Source organism: Barbus barbus (genome assembly GCF_936440315.1).
Source record: "Barbus barbus genome assembly, chromosome: 42".
NCBI classification, from domain to species: domain Eukaryota; kingdom Metazoa; phylum Chordata; class Actinopteri; order Cypriniformes; family Cyprinidae; genus Barbus; species Barbus barbus.
In genome coordinates, this window is record NC_136720.1 from 10,005,278 (window position 1) to 10,028,563 (window position 23,286).

General features: G+C 36.4%; 1 protein-coding gene across 13 annotated transcripts in view; it reads left to right on the top strand.

Moving 5' to 3' along the window:
* Positions 1-23,286, top strand: part of LOC306861751 (CUGBP Elav-like family member 2) — a 154,332-nt gene that overhangs the window by 88,637 nt on the left and 42,409 nt on the right. For all 13 annotated transcript variants that reach the window (XM_079404201.1, XM_079404209.1, XM_079404206.1 and 10 more), the window contains 2 exons: positions 13,144-13,340; positions 22,991-23,073. In XM_079404201.1, the coding sequence (XP_079260327.1) occupies positions 13,144-13,340; positions 22,991-23,073 (280 nt within the window). The remainder of the gene's footprint in view (positions 1-13,143; positions 13,341-22,990; positions 23,074-23,286) is intronic.

The window sequence follows — 23,286 nt, forward strand, 5'->3', positions numbered from 1 at the left end:
TCTATAGTGTTACCGGTTTGATGGATATTTTCTGTCAATACTTTTCCATCATTGTTCTTAACGATCAGGTTTAACGTTAAAGTTGGCTAGTCTTTCAAATTAACACTCAATGCCTTATTAAAAATAAATCACAATTTTCATAGTATAACGATTGGTCTTTTGATTATTCAATACCATATTAGTTTTGTGAAGGTGGCCGTTCACATTCTGATGGTAGTGACAAATTATTTTGTCACAAGCATAAACATTTAGTTGCACGAATAAGCATTTTTTCCTCTTACTACGGCCTAGTGATGCACTTTAATATTTAAACAAATGACATGTTGCGTAAACTTGTCCATCATTAAAGCTTATATGAAACATATGTATAATTTATCTGTATTATGACACATTCAAATCGAGCGTAATTGTAATAATGGTAACACTTTAGTATAGGGACCAGTTCTATTAACTAGTTGTTTATTATAATGCCTGTTATGCAGTATATTTGCAACATTTTTGCTATTTATTAGTACTTATAAAGCACATATTCTGTATGACCATATTAACTTAACTACCTTACTAACTATTAATAAGCAGCAAATTAGGAGTTTACTGAGGCAAAATTCGTAGTTAATTTGTTTGTTAATAGCGAGAATTGTTAATACCTTCGGGCAGGTACTCTTCAGATTTTGGTAGCCCGAAAATTAATTTAACTAGCCCAAATAAAATAAAGACCATAAATGTCAATCAAAAACATTTTCATTAAAGTTTTTTAAAGAAGTTTCTTATGCTTATCAAGGCTGTATCTATTTGATAAAAAATACTGAATATTATTTCACAAAACAATATTGTGAAATATTATTGCAATTTAAAATAAACTTTCTGTTTTGATATACTTTAAAATTGATTTAATTCCTGTGAAGCACAGCAGTATTTTCAGAGTCACGTGATCCTTTAGAAATCATTCTAATATGCTGATTTTTAATCAATGTTGGAAACAGTTGTACTGCTTTATTTATTTTTTTATATACTGTATTTTTTGGGACCTGTGATATTTTTTTAAAAATAAAAAGTTAAAAAGAACAGTGTTTAGTCAAAATAGAGATTTTGTTACAATATAAACTATTCAAAAGTTTGGGGTCAGAATTTTTTTCTTTCTTTTTTAAAGATACTTTTAAAAAGTTTAAAGAAAGTTAAATAAACTTTATTCAGCAAGGATGTGTTAAATGGATAAAATTGATAGTAAAGATTCTATTGTTAGAAAATATTTCTGTTTTGAATAAATGCTGTTCTTTTCAATTGTTTATTAATCAAAGAATCAAAGAAAAAAGAAACACAGGTTCCAGCAGCACAACAGTTTCAACACTGATAATAAATCAGCATATTAGATTGATTTCTGAAGGATCATGGGACACTGAAGACTGGAGTAATGATGCTGAAATACAGCTTTGATCACAGGAATAAATGATATTTCAAAGTATAGGTACTAAAATAGGAAACCAGAATTAGAAACTGCAATAATATTTCACTATATAACAGTTTTTTGCTGTATTTTCTAAATGAATACAGCCTTGATGAGCAAGAGACTAAAAGTCAAAGACTCAAAAACAAGGTCAATTATTTATCAGGTTTATAATATAGCCCTAACATAATATATTATCAAATCAAACTATTTAAACTGATAGAATAGAATAGAATACAAACTGAAGCAAAACGTAAGCTGAGATCTGTCATTTAAATATAAAAAACGTGAACATATGAATTCTTCTATAGCTGTCTAAACATGGTTATGAAGTACTCTTGTGTGTGACTGTACATGTTTTGTACGAGTTTTGTTACTGTTCTTTGCCCATCCTCCGCTATTTCCAGCACTTAATCAAGCCACTCTTCTTTAATACATGAGGACGTTTTATTTCAAGTCATTGCGTTTGCGTTGTCTTTCGTGTTGAGCGCACCGCAACATTGAAGTATTCAGCTTCTACAGCGACTCATTTGGTGCATATCGTTCTCTTTCTACGAAACCTGTAAACCGCATTCACCGGTTCTAACTCTGTCGTGACATCAGCTCTACAGCGGTTTGCCCGAGCATTGCTATTCTTCCCCTTTTACTGCGGCATTCAATCAAATGGCTTCCCATCTCATTTTTGTGTGCGCGAGGCACATTATACCGCGGCTGCGGTGAAAGAAGAGCGTGGTCGCGTGCGCTCAGCTTAGAGGGAACACTGCATGGGAGCCCTGTATTTAAGGTAGCCCGTCGGGCAAGGCAGTGATACATTTTGGTAGCCCGACTGGAAAACACTATAGCCCCGGGACGTCGGGCTAGCGATTTTGCGAGCCCTGACAATGTAGGACGTGGCTAGATGTTATGCATCACAAATTTGATTGGCTCATGAATATTATATATAGCTGTGATATTATATTATTATGTTTTTTACTGCCCTGGGCTGCATGAAAAGAACATTTTAGGAAGTTTTAGAAAGGGGAGGAGAAATATTCTAAAAACTTTTGTTCTTCAAAACATGCATTGATGAAATGTGCAGAATAAGACGAGGGGCATTTATCAAGAAAGCAAATAAGGTCAATTTTGATTTCTTGTCGTTTTTAAGATTTCCCAGCAATGAAAAAGTCAATAAAACTGTTCAGAGCCCAGTGTTATTTTTTTTTATTTTAGCTTGTCCATTTAGAAATAATATATATCTGTAAGTGCTCTGGTGGGCTTGTCATTTTATATTGAAGTAATGCAGTTTTTATGGAGCGAGTTAAAAATGTTTCTCGATAAAACGAGGCTGTTATTATTGTGTTTTTATGGCTTGTGTGTGTGCGCGTCTCCTCGTTAGCGCCGAAAGACGGCATCTCTCCAGCTCGCTGCTTCATTAGCAAGTGTGACATTTATCACATCGGCGCCTCGCATTTCAAGAGTTACCATGGAAACCGCTATAGCACCCACCTCCTCTTCACACTTTTAACAAGTGGAATGATTAACAGAACAGTTTTGTACATCTCACCCATGCGCTCGCGCACACGCGCCGATGCTTGTCATTCTTCGCAGTTAAGCTGGCATGTTTTTTCGCCTGTGTGTTTTTGACTGGTTGGAAATATCTCTGCTCAGACCTTGAAAAATGATTCTCTTTTTATTTTGTAGGTTTGCTTTGTTGTCAACTGACTTTGTATGTGATGTTTACAGGAAACAGTTTGTCCTAGGTGATTTTTTTCTAAATATAGTCAGAGTTTGAAATCTCCCTGACAGTTGACGAACATGATGACAGGAAATATCTTCTTGGAGTCACAGTGCCTGTCTGACCTTGATGTGTGAGATTTGTGTGTGTTTGTGTGTGTGTGTGTGTGTGTGTGTGTGGTTAAGTCTACCTATCTTGGTCAGGACATATGAAAGGACAAGTGCTCATCATTGGCTGTTTTAGATCCTATGAGCTGCCTACAGCATTTTTGGAATTCATAAGCGAGTTTGAAGATTGACAGGTTTGAAAGCAGTTTGAACATACTAATAATGCTTAATAATGAAAATAAAAATGCTTTGAAAAATGTGTATAGTTTTAATGTTTATATGGGCCTACAACATCTAAAAAATGCATGTTGTTATGCATATGGTTTAAATGTTCATACATGTCTTTGATGCGAAAACAAACAAAAAATTGTGTGATTTTTAATGTTTACAGTCTACGATTCCTAAAAAATGTGTACGATTTGGACATATGTTTTGGCCTATGTTGGTCAAAAATGCATACTATTTAAACATTAATAAGTGCCTATGATGCGCTAAAGAAAAGTGTATGATTTGAACGTTTTTACATCCTTTGATTGCTAATAAACGTGTACGACTTTAGACATTTGGTTGTGCGAATGTTAAAATCTGTACTTTTTGCATGTTACATTCCTTTGTTGCCCAAAAATCGTACAGTTTAAACTAGTGCTGTCAAACGATTAATCGCAATTAATCGCATCCAAAATAAAAGTTTTTGTCTTCATAACATATGCGTGTGTGCATATTTATTATGTGTATATATAAATACACACACATACATTTATATATTTAAGAAAATTATGTAATGTTTATATATTAAATATATTTATATATGATATAAATTATATGAATATAAATATATACATGTAAATGTTTCCAAATATATGCTGTATGTTTGTGTGTTTATATATACATAATAAATATACACAATACACACACATATATTAAGTAAACAAAAAACGTTTATTTTGGATGCGATTAATCGCGATTAATCACTTGACAGCACTAGTGAAAAATATGTACTATTAAAATATTTGCACAGCCTACGATGCCTAAAAAGTGTGTACGTATTGAACATTTGTACAGGCATGTGTCGCCAAAAATGCACATGGTTTAAGCGTTATATTTTTTGAATATGAAGCCAAAAAAAAGGTTGATTTGAATGTTCGAACAGACTATGACGCCCTAAAAAGCACATATTCTTATGGGCCTACAACACTCAAAATATGTAGTTTAAGCATTCAGATGTACCTGTAAATCCCCCAAAAAGAGTCAATATGAATATTTGTACGTGCACAAAAATAGGTGAGATTTAAACTTGTGTACTTGCGTATGATGACCAAACAATTTACGATTTGATCATTTGTATGTACTTCCTATGGCAGCTCACTAGGTTTTGTGACAAAGCCATTATGTCCTAAAACCAAATTGCAGAACGAACAGTCTTAGTCATAAATACATGATTATACCATAAATTTGACAGCGAATGGGACATTCAACATACAGGGTCATTGAACGGATGGTTTCCCCATTATAAACGTGACTGACAAGCCCTGAATTATGACACGATGAAAGAAAGACAGAGAAATAAAGCAGTAGATGAACCATGGAGAAACAGAGATAAATCTTCCCTATTAAGTGTGGATGGATTGAGTATTTTTCAGCGCTCGGAGCAGAACGCCTTGTTTTTATGACCAATGAGATTAATTAGGATCATAAAGCTTAACTGATGAGTGGAATTAAAGCATCACCTGTTGCCAGTGAGAGAGAGATACGACAGCACAGCTGTCAGACAGGCGGTGTTAACTTCGTGATGATTGGAAAAATAAATAAAAATCACTTTTTCTTACTCTTTCTCACTCTCTCCTGCTTACATACACATACACACACTTGTCAGCTGTGCTCTTTTTTTAAACCGAGGAAATTACAGGTTTGCGACTTCCCCCCCAGCTGCCTGTCAACTAATGTGTGTGGAATGGGTGGAAGAGGGATTTTGTATCCAAATTAGTTTCATTTCCACAGTCTACTTGCATTTTTTTTCTCTTTTCTTTGCTATATATCTATCTATATATATATATATATATATATATATATATATATATATATATATATATATATATATATATATATATATATATATATATATATATATATATATAATTTGTCATAATTTAACAAAAAAATATATATATATAATAGTACATATATTATATATACAGTGATTTGATCGGTGTCGAGGGGCACCCTTATCACTGTGGTAACTGCTGGGGGATTTATTGGGGTGGGGGTAGCTGAGAAGCAGTTGGCGTGGCGACCCGAGAGGGCGGCTTTCCTGCGGCGCAGGCAGAAATGTCCTTTAAATACTTATATATAATAGTACATATATTATATATACAGTGGGCACGGAAAGTATTCAGACCCCCTTAAATTTTTCACTTTTTGTTATATTGCACCCATTTGCTAAAATCATTTGTTAATTTTTTTCCTCATTAATGTACACACAGCACCCCATATTGACAGAAAAACACAGAATTGTTGACATTTTTGCAGATTTATTAAAAAAGAAAAACTGAAATATCACATGGTCCTAAGTATTCAGACCCTTTGCTCAGTATTTAGTAGAAGCACCCTTTTGATCTAATACAGCCATGAGTCTTTTTGGGAAAGATGCAACAAGTTTTTCACACCTGGATTTGGGGATCCTCGGCCATTCCTCCTTGCAGATCCTCTCCAGTTCTGTCAGGTTGGATGGTAAACGTTGGTGGACAGCCATTTTTAGGTCTCTCCAGAGATGCTCAATTGGGTTTAAGTCAGGCTCTGGCTGGGCCATTCAAGAACAGTCACGGAGTTGTTGTGAAGCCACTCCTTCGTTATTTTAGCTGTGTGCTTAGGGTCATTGTCTTGTTGGAAGGTAAACCTTCGGCCCAGTCTGAGGTCCTGAGCACTCTGGAGAAGGTTTTCGTCCAGGATATCCCTGTACTTGGCCGCATTCATCTTTCCTTCGATTGCAACCAGTCGTCCTGTCCCTGCAGCTGAATGAAATATATATAAATGTATTTAAAATATATATATTGAACTATACCAGATTTTAAAACATTAGAACTGCTCTGAGTTTCTGTAACCTTTTATGGAGGCTGCTCAGGCGTGAAATAACATCAGTCCAACCATTACTCTATCTCCAATCATAATTTGTTATATTGCATTTATGTTTATATTACCATCTAGTCTATCTTTAGAAGCACAAATGGTTGTCTTGCTGGCTTGCAGTGTTATTGCACTTGTTTATAAGTACATGAGTGAGTGAGTGAGTGTGTGTGAGCCTGCGGACTATCAGAGTTCCTTACATCAGCAATCCCCCCCAACACACACACACCTTAAGAGCAGCCCAGGCTGATGGAAGGTCTAGTTAAGCCATTAAGGCAGACAATTGACTCAAATTGAGAGGGAAGTGGATAGAAAGAAAGAGAGAGAGAGAGAGAAAGAATGCTATGGCAGGAGTGGATCCACTTGACAACTTAATCTGAGCCTCAGGACTTACATTCAGACAGACAAACACACACACACACACACACAAACACTATTGACACCTTGTGTCTGGCTCTTTCTCTTTCTACCTTGTCAGCACAGAAGAGTGAAAGAAAGATGATCCAAATAAAGGACAATGTATTTAAACTCTCAATGGCTCCTCTCCTTAGGCCTTTGCAGGGAACTGTAAGCAATTTAACGATTGTGATTCCACGTAATGAGTCTGGTTCCTTAAGCATTCCTTTTAGCACCAGATAATCCTACTGTAACTGTATTATACCATTTAGTTTACTTTTATTTTGTTTATAAACAAGTCCCTTTGTTGTGGATGTTAATTAAGTAACCAATTCATTTTCAAACAATGCAGTGAATGTGAGCATAACTTTGGTAATTTTGATTAAAAATAAGTGTTTTATTATATTTTTTGTGTGTGTGTGTGTGTGTGTGTGTGTGTGTGTGCGCGCAATTTGTTCAATACCATTCAAATGTTTTGAATCGGTAAGATCTCTTAATGTTTTTGAAAGTCATCAAGTATTAATTAGATCAAAAGTAATGGGTAACACTTTATTTTAAGGTGTCCTTGTTGCAAATGCTACATGTAGTTACTATTATAATAACAATAAATTATGCATAATTACATGCAATTAACCCTAATCCTAACACTTAACCATATAGCGAGTACATGTAGTTAATTAATATTACTCAGTACTTAAATGTATAATGACACTGTAACAAGGACACCTTAAAATAAAGTTTAACCGAGTAATATTGTGAAATTGTATTACAGTTTAAAATAACTGTTTAAAATTAAATTTATTCATGTGATGCAAAACTAAATTTCAGCATCATTACTCCAGTCTTCAGTCTAACCAAATTCATTCGATTCCAGCATTGTTTCTTAGAAAATGGAACCGTTTCAGAACCGGTTCTTGATTTCCAACCCCAGCCCAGTGTGTGCAAGTGTCCTCCAGCACACTGTTACAGGCTTCCTGTGACTTGTTCCTTTGTATTCTTGCAGTTGGGCCTTGTCGAACGAAACAATTACTAATTGTGACACACACAAGCACACACACATACACGCACAACACCCTGACACTCGGCAGTCCCATCCCTCTCTCTGTATCAGAGTCAGTTTCTGGCTCTCGGCCTCTATGTCTGTGTCATGCTTGCTTTTTTCACCATTATTGCTTTTTGATCGGTGTCGAGGGGCACCCTTATCACTGTGGTAACTGCTGGGGGATTTATTGGGGTGGGGGTAGCTGAGAAGCAGTTGGCGTGGCGACCCGAGAGGGCGGCTTTCCTGCGGCGCAGGCAGAAATGTCCTTTAAATCGCTCAAAGACTTGGGCGTCTCCGCGGAGAGAATAGGGTCCTTCTGCAAGCGATGGATGAATCGAGTCCAGAGGTCTGTGTCTCTTCTCTTTACCACCGACCTTTTCTTTTTATCGGTTGCTGCTCTTTAACTCTAGGCCTTGTTCTTTTGAATAGAATGACAAATCACTTCATCGGCTTAAAGATAACTTAGGCTTTGTGAATGGCCGAGTGAGTTAGTTCTTTATAGCTTTTTTGTGCGTTATGTTTATATATATGTGTGTGTGTGTGTGTGTGTGTGTGCGCGTGTAAACCGTCCATAGGAAACAATTCCTGAATAATCTATATACAGGCCTCATGATGGATTCAGTGTATTTGTGTGCTGAGTAATTTATATAGTCTCTATATTCTATACTGTTGTAAGTTACACAAATTTTGCTTTTGTTAAGTACATTAATAGTATAATGTTAGTTTTATACATTGTTTCTTAAACTGATAATCGTCAATTTCCACCCTCTTTCTGAGTCTACTTTTGGTGCTCCAGTGTCTCTATTTTGAACTTGACCTTTTTTTTTATCTTTCACATATTTAATTGACATTTATTTATGAACTAAAAAAAAAAATGTCAGTTTGAAAAGGGATTGACATTTTATATTTTATATATAAGTACTTCATTCATAAATATTTTTTCTTTCTTTCTGTCTTTCCTTCTTTCTTTTTCTTGTGATTGTCATAATTACAGTGATTTGATTTTTTGCAGTTTTTTTAGTTTCTTTATATATAAATATATATATATATATATATATATATATATATATATATATATATATATATATATATATGAAGAGTTCATTTGCAAAAACCGATAAACGCCACTTTTGAAAAAAAATTGCTGATTGCCGTGCATTACTCTCCACATATAGCGCGATATGAACCCTAAACACGTTTGGCCAAAAAAGCCTGTATTGTCCACTTTCAAGGCATCGCAAGTTCACGTTTTACTGGATAAGCCGACAAGCGCCCTTGTTGTTTTTGAACAGAAGCCGATAAGTCAATTTTAGCGAATCAGCGCGCTGTATTCAGGTCAGGTGACAAGGCAACTTTCACTTTGAAAAGACGTGCTAGCTGAGAGGAGTTTCGTCAAAGCTGACTAAAAGTGATTGAGGATGAATAATTTCGACAAACTTGATGAACCTGTGATATCTTCTTCAGGACGAAAAAGGAAAATAAAAGCTGAAACGTTTTCATGGAACCTTGCAAAAGCAGTGCGTTACAATGTTGAGGGAAAAGCTCCGTGCATTGCGTGTAATCACATCAATAATCTATGATCACAACAACAACTACATTTGTCAGGTATCTACATTGTCATCTGAGGAGACTACAAGGATTAAACGAGTTTTTTTAAACTCTAAAACATGAAATGTGGAGTTATCTGCTTTTGCCAAAAAATTACTGTTGGAGTTATCTGCTTTTGCTATAAAATGAAATTTAATATGTAAAAAACATACTTTCAATGAACTTTTGTATTTGTGTAAGTTATTATTACTTAATCAAAACGACCCAACTGCAGTTTGATTGATATTACTTGGAATGTGCAATAAAATAATGGAGTTATTAAGGATGCACGATATGAAAAATTTGAACCGTTACCGATAACCGATAATTAAGTCCTTCTCATCGCCGATACCGATACGTTCATTTTTTTATACTCGGTACATGTTCAGTAACGCTTGCATTACAACACACTTTTAGCCCCCAATTATTATTATTATTATTTTAAATTTAAAGTCGGGCTCCTACTTTTTTATGTCCCTAGGGCCGGGCTTCGGGCCAATATTCACGTCAAAGTTCAGACGCGGGCCGGTCCTCGGGCCTGTTTTAGGCTTCTCCTTATCTTTATATTTTAGACATCCATCAATTATTGATGAAAAAAATTGCCGCGCTGGTGGAAACAACACGAGTCCGTGCTGCCGTGACTGTCAAGAGCGACTCGACGGTGTTTAGTGTCCCGCAGCAGCAGCGAGCCGTCAGCACAGCTGAAGAGTTCTGCTTCAAATACACGCAATAAAGCAAAAGCCCCAGCAAAAGTAATTACCATGAATGTGTCCGGGGGAAATACTAAGTATTCGCCATCTCCTGGTTAGACGCGCCTTTAGAGAGAAGTGAATCTTCACGGATAACGATTGTATTAAATAGTTTTTGTTTTTACAGTCGCGCATCACAGATCAGATTTCATTTATCACCTGAGGAGAGAGTCGAGCTGACTGACAAGAGTGAGGTGAAAAAGACAAGACAATGGCAGAAGAGTTTCAAAAAGAAATGTAAAAGCGCCTGTTTTAAAAATATTTGTGGATTTTGAAAAGCCTGTTGACCTGCCATTTATCTAAGGTGATATTGGAAGGTCTATTTATTTTTATTTTTTTTAAACATTCGTTTCTCATTTAGCCTATTTGGTTCCACAGTATTTGCTGATTTTTATTTTATTTAAACTGTGATATTTTTCCCATTATTTTACATCAAGGTGTATGCAGTCCGTGCCTCCATCTCTATAATTATTTGTTCCTCAGTCTTTACTGATTTTCAGTTTTGTATAGGCCTACCATGCATATTTAAAATTTGTAAGTTATCTGTTATTTTATATTAGGCATATAGCATGGCACATTTTTATTCGTTTTGTTAATAAAAGTTAGCTATATGTTCTATGTTGTATGTTGTAATTGATGCCGAATTGCCGTTAATTTAAAAGTGAAAATAAAATGCGCACAGTGCTTTTACAAGCTATTTAAGCAAAGGAAAGTGAGAAAACTCAAGCTATTTAAAACCAAAGGAAAACGAGGAAAAGAGAGAAGACACAAACGACGTCCACCCCCCATCCACCGAGGTGATACCGGTAAGGTGTTGACACACGTCGATTAACCATTGGGAAAATTTCCTCACTGTCACAACCCTACTCGATGCCCTTTTTTCTCCTTTCGGAATCCTTGCTGAACATGCATTGGAAATAGCAATGGCATTGTCCTCCTCTGCCACCGAGAAAAACTTCCAGACTGCCGAAGACATGTTCGCAAATGATGACGTAATGAGCACAACACATGCTGACAGTCACTGCAGTTTAAAGCTGCAATCACTTGCACTCGGAAAGAAGATGAATCTCAGATAAATCAGACTGATTGATTGATTTACCAGCAAGCATACTTTATCAGATCTAGTTATCGGATTGAATTCATTTATCGGAGCAATAAAAATGACGCCATTTTCTCTCATATCGGTTGATAATTTATCGGTCCGATAAATATCGTTCATCCCTTATATATATATATACGTATATATATATATATATATATATATATATATATATATATAAATTCCCTTTAAAGGTGTGCCGGTGAGATATTTTAGTTCCTCAAATCTGGCAGACCAGTACAATATACTGAGAAAATAAATAATTTCTCATTTGTGCAGAGAATAGTGCTTAATTCATGTCAAAATGCCCTTGGAGTGATGCACGTTTCGAAGGGAAGAAATTTGAACGGTTATCTTGAAACAGGCGGAGAAGGCTTACTCACAGAATGCTTAGTGCGATAATTAGTCTCATGAGGAAATGATTATGCTTCTTCGCTGAGGATAGAAGTGTTTATTTATTTAATTTTTTTAATTTATTTTCATATCCGTTGAAGGGCAGCAGGCTGGTTGGCCTTCGATCAGCAAAACCAAACTAAAATTAAATTGAGTAGACACTCAATGATTTTTTAGTTTGTTTAGACTTGTTCACATGTTTTGTTATTTGTAAGCTGGTAAAAAAAAAAGGAAATGTGAGTGTGGGGGTCGATAACTCTCTCTCTCTGAGTGCTTTCATGTGGAACTGAAACAAGCGCCTGAAATTCCTCATGAACTCGTTGAACCAGCAACATGGACGTCTAGGGGTCACACGGATCCAGCTCGCACCCTGACTCAGCTTAGCCGTTTTTATCATGTTACGGTTTGTTACATTCTTTTGTGAGTCACTCAAAATTCTGCGTTTAATTCATGTTGAAGCTACCATTTGTGAAATTATGTTTGTAGTAAACCACTAACAATGGAAGTCAATGGGGCAAATGTACTGAGTGGTTTTAAAGCAGAAATGTTAAAGCACTTATACTGATTATTTCATACAAAATCCATGTATTTAAAGTTTTTTCCATGAATAAAGTTGTTCCAAGAATAACAAATAAACCTTTTGATGTTTAACACTTCTATAACAGAGCGAATTCAGCTTTAGATGGTCATGACGTTAGTTGACAGAAGCAATTTCATCATAATAATCTCATGGTAACACAAATAATACTGTTTGTAAGTCTTTTAATGATATTTGTGACCCTGGACCACAAAACCTGTCATTAGTAGCATGGGTTTTAATTGTAGCAATAGCCAAAAATCGTTAGGATATTAAGTAAAGATCGTGTTCCATGAAGATATTTAGTAAATTTCCTAACTTAAATATATCAAAACGTAATTTTTGATTAGTAATATGCATTGCTAAGAACTTCATTTGGACATCTTTAATGGCGATCGTCTCCATACAAACCGTACATCAATGGAACGCTTATTTATTCAGCTTTCAGATTAATAAATCTAAATTTAAAAAAATTGAGCCTTATGACTGGTTTTGCGGTCCAGGGTCACATTTTAATCATGATCATGATGTGTATTTTTATCAATTGCGACATTTGCCCCATAGAATCCAATTTTAAATTTACTGTAAACACGCATTTTCTTTGTTTGTACAAACTGAGGAGCAAATTAAAGTTATTTTATATGGTAATAGAGCTTATTGAACCCAGAACAGAGTCTGAATTGTACCTGCTCAGGACTATCAACACGCAAACACACACACACGACACAGCACACATGCTGAGTGTAATAACACTGTTGTGATTTTAATCAGGGTTTGTGTCTCCATGTCTTCCTGCTTTAATGAGGAGCAGTTGTCGATCTGTCCGGCCCAAATTTGCTCTCGCTGTGAGCTCAGAGACCGACAACGACATACGCTATTGACATTTCATAACGCTTGCTTTCTGTTTCTCTGCAGTAACGGTACAGCTGGGAAGATGAACGGCGCCCTGGAACACTCGGACCAGCCTGATCCGGACGCCATTAAGATGTTTGTGGGTCAGATCCCTCGCTCCTGGTCCGAGAAAGAATTAAAGGAGCTTTTTGAGCCGTACGGAGCCGTCTACCAGATCAACATACTGCGAGATCGTAGTCAGAACCCACCACAGAGCAAAGGTAGCGTGCGTTTCCTGTCTTAATACATCACAAATGCCATCACAGCAGCAGGGAGTCATGCTGTGTCATGTAAACCTGCTCACATGTGTGATGTGTTAGAAGTCTAGGACTTCCTGTTTTGCGTCTTCTACTCCTGTCTGCCTGTTTCTGACTTGCATCCTCCATCCAATATCTTTCTTTTTCTCCATTTCTCAAAAGCTATGTTCAAAAATCTATTTAGGCTTTGTTAGAATGCATCACAACAGGCTCTGTTAAAACTATCACTAAAGATGACGGACAGTATGCAAACATATGTTTATAAATATTCCAGATTTCTTCAGAATTTTTAATTGAAATAAAAACCGACAGTTTGGCACAGTAGTTGTGATGTTTATATCTTTATAGTATCGCAATATTAATTACAACATTGTGGTGGCATGCATGTTCTCTCATCTCGTAGATATGATACTTTCAACACGACTTGAATGCAGTAATGTTCCAAATCAGTCATTTATGAGGTTTAGTTTTGGTTCCGATGCTGCCTATGTAGGCGGTAGACAGCGAGGTAGCTCTCTGGGTTTCAGAATAGCGCTGAAGCGTAGGCGTTAACCTCGGTTCTGCAGAGTTGTTAACACTCAGACAGGAAGATGGCATGTACACGTTCACAGTGCCGCCCATCCTCTCACTCTTATGGAGGATGAGTCAGGGCCGAGTGGGAAAGCATTACTCAAGTCCTGTACTCTCTTTCTCGGACACACAGGCATTGCGACGGGTATCTCCGGCAGAGCCGAGGTGTGTGATTGGCTTTCAGACGGGGTGATGAGTGCTCCTGTAGTTCAGTTAGCTGCAGTTAGAGTACCTCTCTCAGGACCAGCTTCATCAAGGCCTCTGACACAGCTGTGGGGCCGTAATGGCCGCCGCTAGCCTTCAGCTTCACTCTAACCCATTTTCATTTAGGAAAAGGTCGTCTGCGCGCGACTCCGACTGTTAAATTAGACCGTATTGAAAGATTTCTCCACCAACAAAGTCGCAAGGTGAGCGTTAACTTCCCACGTGTCTCTCTGGCACAGTCTTTCCCTGTGGCGTCTGCCAATTAGAACTGATTTTCTCTAAAAAAGGATTTGGTTTTCCATTTTTTTTTTCTCCCATAAGGACAGTTTTCCACCTTTTGAAATTACCAATTAATGGGCAGGTTATATTAAGAAAAGTGTGCCAGTTAACAGGACTCAATTTGAAGTGTCCTAAAGCAAAATAAACACACAGAATTAGATAACCTGAGATCGTACTCAAGTTCACGCACATTTATTCTAGTTTCCGTGACTTTCCACTGACGCAACCTACTAGTTTAATACATAACCTGCCCACAAGCTAACATGACACATTGCAGTCTTTATTTAGTTTTCAAAAGTTTTACACTTATTTTTGAGAACTAACTTCAACAACTGAACACATTTTATTTATTTATTTATTAAATATTTAAGAAATAAAATACAGTGCATGCATCAATTTCTACATTATATGCAATGTTAATATAAATGTTTAACAAGTAAATTAATCCCATGCATCAGTTCACACATTATATGCAATAATAATGTAAATATTTAACAAATAAATTCATAGCATGCATCAGTTCACACAATATTTGTAATAATAATATAAAGTTAATAAATATACTTAAATAATAACTGCTTTTGGATTTCGCACTGTCCCTCAAGTGTTGCATCCCACCTACAAGCAAGCACGGTACATTGCAGTCTTTAGTTCCTTTTTCTTTAAGAGTTACATATATGTTTCTATACTCACTTCAACATCTGTTTAAAAAAAAAATGCATACATCAGTTTGCAGGTTATATACAGTCAAACCAACATTTATTCAGACACTTTCAACATTTCTCACATTATATCACAATTTATTTGCTATAGTTTAGAAAATGGTAATAAAATATGACAAGAACTCAGAGTTAAACTGTGTCAGAACAACTTCATCTTGATCATGTCGGATAACTTTGATAGAAAGGTATGTAATGGATTGCAATCAACCAAAAATGATTCAGCTTGTAAATTTAAGTACACAATTTTATAATACCAATTTAGGTCAAACATTTATCAAGCAATGCTTAATTTTGTTCAGTCTGTGGTGTAAAAAGGTCACATTAGCAATTTTAGAATAAAAAAAAACACTTAAGCAAAACATGGTCAGGTCAAAGTGTCTGAATATTTTTTTGAACGCAAATTTTACTGGTAGTCCACTGTATGTCGAATTTTTGGTTATAATATGTCACAGTTCACTTTATTTTGCTATCCTCACTTACATAAATTAACTATAGCGTCCTGCACCCACTAGTTAAAACAAACAATCAAACCAAAAAAATCTACAATTATATCTGGTGTCTGAATATTTTTTTGGTTTGACTGTATAATATTAACATAAATTAAATATTTAAAATTTCAAATATTCAAAATATATTTTTAAATTGTTAGAATGTATGAAATATTTGTAAACCTATATAAACGCACAAAAATATAAGACTTTTTTTCATTAATTTGTCAAATACAGTTTGTTACACACAGCAGTTCACACATAATATATAATATCTTTATAATAATAAACTAAATATGTATTCAAACATATTAAATATATGCTTTGCATGTATTATGCAAGTGGATGGAGTAGCTTTGCTTTTGCGTGCCTCACTGTCCATCACATCATGCTGCAGCACAGCAGTGCAGACAACTGGATTATAATGGAATCTAGATTTGCATCTTGAGTTGTTGTTTTATTAGCTTCACACAGTGAGGACAATATTATGCATCCTTGGTCACTGACGTTAGTGCTTCCTGGTTTAAGACTTGTAGGTTTAAGGGGCCAGTGTGATATTCTGTCAACCCAGATCCAACATTTTTTCAATGTGGAAATGTATCAGCCTATTACAGATTGGGCAGCGGCACACAGCCGAAAAGTAGTCACACTCGCACACATCCTAGCAAGTTGTGGTCTCAGTGGTTTAATCTACGTTCATGCACCCGCTGTGCCGATTCAGCACGGGATGTCGCGTCCTGTGCCCCCGTGTGTCCCTGCCTGGCCGCCATAGCCTGAGAATCAGCGGGGAGGTGCTTCCGAACAGACGCAGACACAGATCGCTTGTCCCATGCGTGTGTGTGTGCGAGGCCAGAACGAAGGCGTAGAATATAAATGCACCCAGAGGTGAAGAGCAGGAATTGTTTATCAGAGCTGGGCTGCAATTTAGAACGGTCTGCACACGCGCACACACATAGAAACAGACTGTCCCTTGTTGATTGAGTGATGCGAGAGCGGTCCTGGGCTAAATGGCCCTGAGCAGCTGGGGTTCTTTAGTAAAGATGTATTCCTGTCTGCCTTTGAAGTCCGTCACACACACATACGCACGCCTACACGCTCACAAGATGAATGGATGCATTTGTGTGTACATCCTTTTCAGTCCCTGGACACGTAGCACAGCCGCAGAATGATACAAGTGTGTGTGTGTGTGTGTCCTCTAAGGCCAAATGCAGACATGCTATGCTAATGTATTGAAATGTATTCTAACAGATATGTGTGTTCATGGGATTAAGTTCATAACTTTAGGGCTTTGGATGGTCTGTCTCGTATAACAGATCAAAAACTGAATCTGGGAAAAATTGACATTCAAGACGTTTTCATTTACAGTCAACACGAAAACGGGGGCCGCAACCTGTTATACTTCCATAATGTGACACATTTCCGAGTGAAACGGGATGGAGAATGCTTAGGGCGGTTCGTTTTGTCCTTCATGAATTGATTGGATCATGAAAAGCGTCCGTATCGGGACTGAATTCACAGTCAGTTGTGAAAGACTACTTTATTTTCAGAAAAAAATAAAATAAAATTTACTCGGAACTGTTGAATTTAAACTGAAAAGGAAAAAAGTAGTATCGAGCAGGGACGTTTCATCTGAGGACGCAAGGGAGGCAGTGCCTCCTCAAAATATTGGATGAGAAAAAAGTTTGTAGTACAAATATGTTACAAAATAACTTAGTCTATAAATCATTGGAACATTGTCCAATAGCGACACCAGTAGGTAAAGTTACAGCGGGAGTCGGCATCTCTCGCTCCTCCCCTGAGCCCATTGAGTTTTAACAGAATCTGTAAAATTATGTTGGTTATGTTCGGTTTGACCGGTTCATGCGACAAATCCCACCTCTTGTGTTTGTGCATGTTCCGCAAATCAGACTGAATGAACAATATAATGGCATATTAATGGAAAGACTACTAAAAAGTAAACAACTCACACATTTAGATATAAGCACTTTAAGTCAAAATCAGACTTGAAATGGAATGAAAACATGGCCTGTGGGAGTTTTTAGTGAATAGTTGGATGGAATTTAAAGTAAATCTGTGTCTGTGACAAATATCTGCCAAGCTTTGATGACTGATGATCCAAACAATTGTTAAAAATTAACTATTAAAAAGAATAGCTGAACATAAGTTCACAAATAAATTGTTACTGACTTGAGTTATTATTTTGGAATAAATGTAAAATGCTTAAATATACTAACTTGATGAGATTCATACCTGGCTCTAATAAATAGAATACTGATTACATTGCTAAAGGGGACATCAGATGCCCATTTTCCACAAGTTGGTAAGATTCTTTAGGGTCTTCATGAAAAGTCTATAACATACTTTGGTTAAAATTTCTCAATGTTCACAGCGACCTGTTTTGATGCATGTCCCTTTAAATGCTAATGAGCTCTGCTCACCCTGCCCCTCTCTTCCTTAACTTAGCCGCATTCATCATAAAACTCGCTAACTAGCACATTATTAGGAAAGGAGATTTAGATCATGATTCGTGCAAACGTAAACGCATTTACGTAGATTGGATTCCCTTCAAAAACTAACATAATCCTCTGCATCTTCAGCGGCTCAGATGTCAGGAGTAAATGATGACTACTTTGTTCATTCTTTGTTCACTGCTTAGGAGACATTCTTGTCTACACCTTGCGTACACACATTGCCAACACACATTTATGTTCAAATATAATGTAAAAGTGAATTTTGCATCTTGATGTCCCCTTTAATGTAAAAAATATAAAATTTATTTTTTATTTTATTTTATTTTTTTCTGATGGTGTAAGGAATGTTTATTTAACCAAGAAAATGTGAGTGGGACAAAAATCTATTTTTATTCTTCGTAAAAAATTATAGTATTAATTGTATAAGTACTAATGATACAACAGCATCATGGAACAGATGTGGAATTCATTTTAAATTAAAATAGGACAGGTATCTTTGTTACTGTTAGATGTGTAAATACTAGGGCCGGGACTTTAACGCGTTAATTTAGATTAATTAATTACACAAAAATAACGCGTTAAATGTTTTTAACGCATTTTAATCGCACTTATTTTTGCACCGCGGAACGTTTCTCACTGGATGAGTTTCGGCGGACCGATTATACTGGAGCACCAACTAGCGTTCAGGCTGTTTAAGAACGGACTTGCGTTCTCGTGGAGACCGGTCTTGCCAAGCTTCCTTGGAAGAACGAACTCGGAAGGACGCGAGAACACAGAACGCACACTTATGAGAATTGAGATGTACTGCGTTCCTGCTTAACTGACCGCATAGTCTCAGCATAAGCAGCGACCAATGAACAATAAATATTACAAAATGTCATAACTTATTAAAACATTTCATACTATTATAGATATTACTTTCATATAATTGTATTGTTTTATTTTACAGCGTTATATGTTTTACTGTTAAGATTCATTTTAATATGCCAATAAAAATGCAGACTTTCTCCGGGTCTTATAACTTTATTAAAATTAACCAAAACAAAACGATAAATGTTTACTTTCAACTTGAAGAGCCGTTAAGTATTTGTGAGAGCGACTTTAAAGCTTACAGGCTTCCGTACACCGGCCACCCACAGCGTTTTCTGGGTTCAAGTCTGCACTCGATGCATCCTCAGTTTCAAGAACATATCTGGGCGCTTTCATGCATCCTCTATACTTACGTTCTTGAGAATTGGAACTGAACTTCGACGGTTAATGATGACGTAGAACGAGAACACAAGGACGCAAGATCGCTGAAGAACACATATTGAGAAACAGCCAAAAACAAACCACAGTGAACATGGATGGACAAAGAAGCTGATGAGACCGCTTTGGTTGGCCCTGTGGATGGGAAATTTAAAAATCCATATAAAAAAAACTTACTTCTCACTGTTCTCAGGTCAAATATTTATATGCGATTAAAATGCGATTAATTTCGATTAATTAATTACAAAGCCTCTAATTAATTAGATTAATTTTTTTAATCGAGTCCCGGCCCTAGTAAATACCCAAACATGAGCCCTGGGTTTGTAAGCATGCACGCGTGCTGTACGATATTACAGAATCTGTCCGTCAGCGAGTCTGAGCACGAGTGTGAACGGTCACAGAGCTCTTGAGGCGCTTGTATGCCTCGTGGTTTTATCCTGTCTTATCCGTCTCAGGTGAGGCATGGGCTTTCAGACCGTACGCCAGCAGTCCTGCCACGTACGGATGTGGAAAACACTTTGAGGATGGCTGTTCTGACCTCCCTGGCTGGGATTGTCAAAAGTTTCCAGTGTCGCAACACGATTAAACACAAACCGCTGTCAACAGCCAAGGAATGAGTTGCTGGCAGAGTCGAGAAAGCCTGCGTTTCCTTCACTTTTGCTGACAGCACAGGAATGAACATGATCTTATTGGCTGACTGGTTCATATTAACGTTGTTTTGAAGGCAGCATTTTAATGGTTTTGGACATCTCTAGGTTCTAGAAGGACCTGGAAAAGTCTCAAGTTGTCATCTGTGTGTTTTGGTATAATGTGAAGTGCCCCTTCACATTAAACATGGGGAAATCAGCAACAGTAATATGATAAATGACACCACTCTTAACAAAACACTAATAACAATAATTGGTTCACTACTGTGAGTTCATAGCTTTTTACAACAGATTTGAGCATGGCTCTTCTGTCAGAACTATCATTTTCTCAATCTCATTACCTTCACTGGTCTTACACAAGTTTGCGATGCCTTCCAAGTCTTGATGTAGTGGAGTGTTACTTAATACTACTGGAGTATTATGAGCTCATGTAGAATTACTGTTAGAGTAGCTGTGGAGTGTTTAGGCTCATGTGGTATTAACTCAAATCTCTGTACACAAAACGCATGTGAACACTCCCCCTATATCAAATGTTTCACAATTTTTTCATAAAAACAGTACCATGTTTATGAAAACAAATTTTTGCTTATTGCTTATATAACCGTAAATTTACGCCATAAAGTCTGGTCCACACTGAAGCTCATTTTGACCAGGAACCGCCCACTGAGACAGGAAGCGACCAACCACCTTTTTCATTTGCAAAACCAACCAATCAGATTTAAGCTTACAATTTTTAGAAAGCTCTCTGTATTTTTGTGCAAACAGACTACATGTATATTTAGCAGATATGCTACACCAGGGTTCCTCAAATCTTTCCCTGGAGGTCCAATCTGCCGCAGAGTTTAGCTCCAATGCTGATCAAACTCACCTACCTGTGATTTTCTAATGATCTTGAAGACTCTGATTAGCACGTTCAGGTGTGTTTGATTAGGGTTAGAGCTAAACTCTGTAGGAGTGGGCCAGATTTGAGGATGCCTGTGCTACATTAATTCTGGATGCAATCCTTTGAGATCCCTGGGGTCAGTATTTTTTTCTTCAGGAACAATGGTGATTGATCAGAACCGGGATCTCATTAACACTTCAGTTGCTAGGTCACACTTAATTGGGATTGAACTTGCAACCTTTGTGTTAATGGCCCGGAACCATAAAGTCCCCCAGCCAGGACAAATGTCAATGTTGACTGATGGGGATGTTTCAGGCATGTTTAAATGTGTATGATCACTTACTGGTGTCTGTGTGTGTGTAACACTGGGAACAGGGTTATTTTGGCCATGGACTGGACTGCACTGTTGCCAGGGATGAGTGAGTCCTTAGTTTATCCTGCCAAAATTCTCCTTGGCAGTAAAAGGGGATTCAGTTCACTCATTTTTTTTCTTGTTCCTCTTCTCTTTTGTCTCTAAATAAAACATGCCAGCACTCTCAGCTTGCTTTAGCCGCACACACACATACATACAAAGGTCCCCAGCTGATTCTTTCTGTCAGTCCTCTGGTGATTTCTGTCTGTTTGTGTGTGTGTGTGTGTGTGTGTGTGCGTACTTCTGTGCTCCAATGCGCAGTCAAGGACAGTGATGCATGCGAATGCATACTGTACATATACTCGTTTTCAATCTTCTGATGAAGGACAGAGCCTTTCGGTCGATCGGTTTTGGTGGCCTCAAAAAGTATCTTGAAATTTTGTGGATTAATGGAACATGTCCATTAAGTGTTACATATTTAATTTGAGTCTGAAGTGAGTTTCAGTCTGAAAATCAGTGTTATTTTTAGTAATGTTTTATATGTAACTATTATAGTATTTTTTTAATACTCTAAATATGCTTTTATTTGTATATTTTTAGTTTTAATTTGAATTTGTTTTTAGTATTTTTATTAAAAATGATTAAAAGACAAAAATTATTTTAGCTTTTCTAATTTTTATTAGTTATTTTTTTTTACTTCTATTTGGCCTTAGTTTTATTTGAGTTTTAGCGTTAGCAATTTTTAATACTTAATTTCAATTAATTGTCAAGTCAACAATTCTAAAGTTGTAGTGTTTCATCTAATATTTATATTTTATTTCATTTCAGCTTTATTTCAATTAATACAATTTTAATAGTCTTAGTTTTAGTTAACAATAAAACACTGTTCAGTAAAACAGTTTAATGCAAAATAATAGACATTATAACAAAGCTTGCCATTAGATTGTCCTCCTCGGCTGCACAGAAATACTGATTCATAAGCAAATGACTCTTGTGAGCATGTTTTTTATTCCAAAATATTAATGCAAACATTTATTTATTTGTTTGTTTGTTTCAAAATAACATATATGTTTTTAAATATTTATATAAAACATTTTGTTACATTAATAATTGTACTAATACATTTTTAAATAAATATGTTTATGAATATATACAATTTTAAATTTAAATAAACAAACAAATAAATAAATAGTTTTAACGTTTTTTGTTTTTACTTACTGAAATCTCATCTTTTCTTTTCTTTTCTTTTCTTTTCTTTTCTTTTCTTTTCTTTTCTTTTCTTTTCTTTTCTTTTCTTTTCTTTTCTCCGGACAGGAGTGTTCTGATTGACTCCCATTGTGTCACAATGTGCAGTGTTTTCTCTTTCAGAAAGTACAAAAGATTTTTCACACATGGTCAAAGTTTTTACCTTAGTCATGCTTGCAACAATAAGAGGCATCAAGCTGGGTAGCCCCGCCCACAGTGAAATCTCATTGGTCCAAAATCCCACTCCATATGGCTGTTTATTAAGCATCAAATATTAGCCTCTTTCCTCTCATTCCCGTTCTCGTTCTCTCTCTCTCTCTATCCCTTGTCCCTTATCTTCTCTGTGGTGCAGTTTGGCAGAGATCTGTATGACAGCAGTGAGATTGTTTTCTCTCTCAGCAGGTAGTGAGACAAAAAGAAAAAGATCAAATCCACTTGGCTTATTGCATGCTTAAAATGCTTACCTCTGTCTTTCTCTCTCTCTCCGTCTCTGTCTGTTTCCCAGGGTGCTGTTTTGTCACATTCTACACACGGAAAGCTGCCCTGGAGGCCCAGAATGCACTGCACAACATAAAGACCTTAACTGGGGTGAGTGTTTGTTTATCTGCTCATGTCTGTCTCTCTCTGAAAGCTAGCGAGGCAGAGAATTTCTTATTCAAATGACGACGTTTTTAATCTGGTTTCCTTTGTTAGAGGTTGTAATTCAGGAAAAGTTGTGTTGAGGAGACAGGCTTATGGTGTTTTTTTTGTTTCGAGTCAAAGAGCAACTTTAATGAGTTTATGATTTGCGCTTTCTGACGG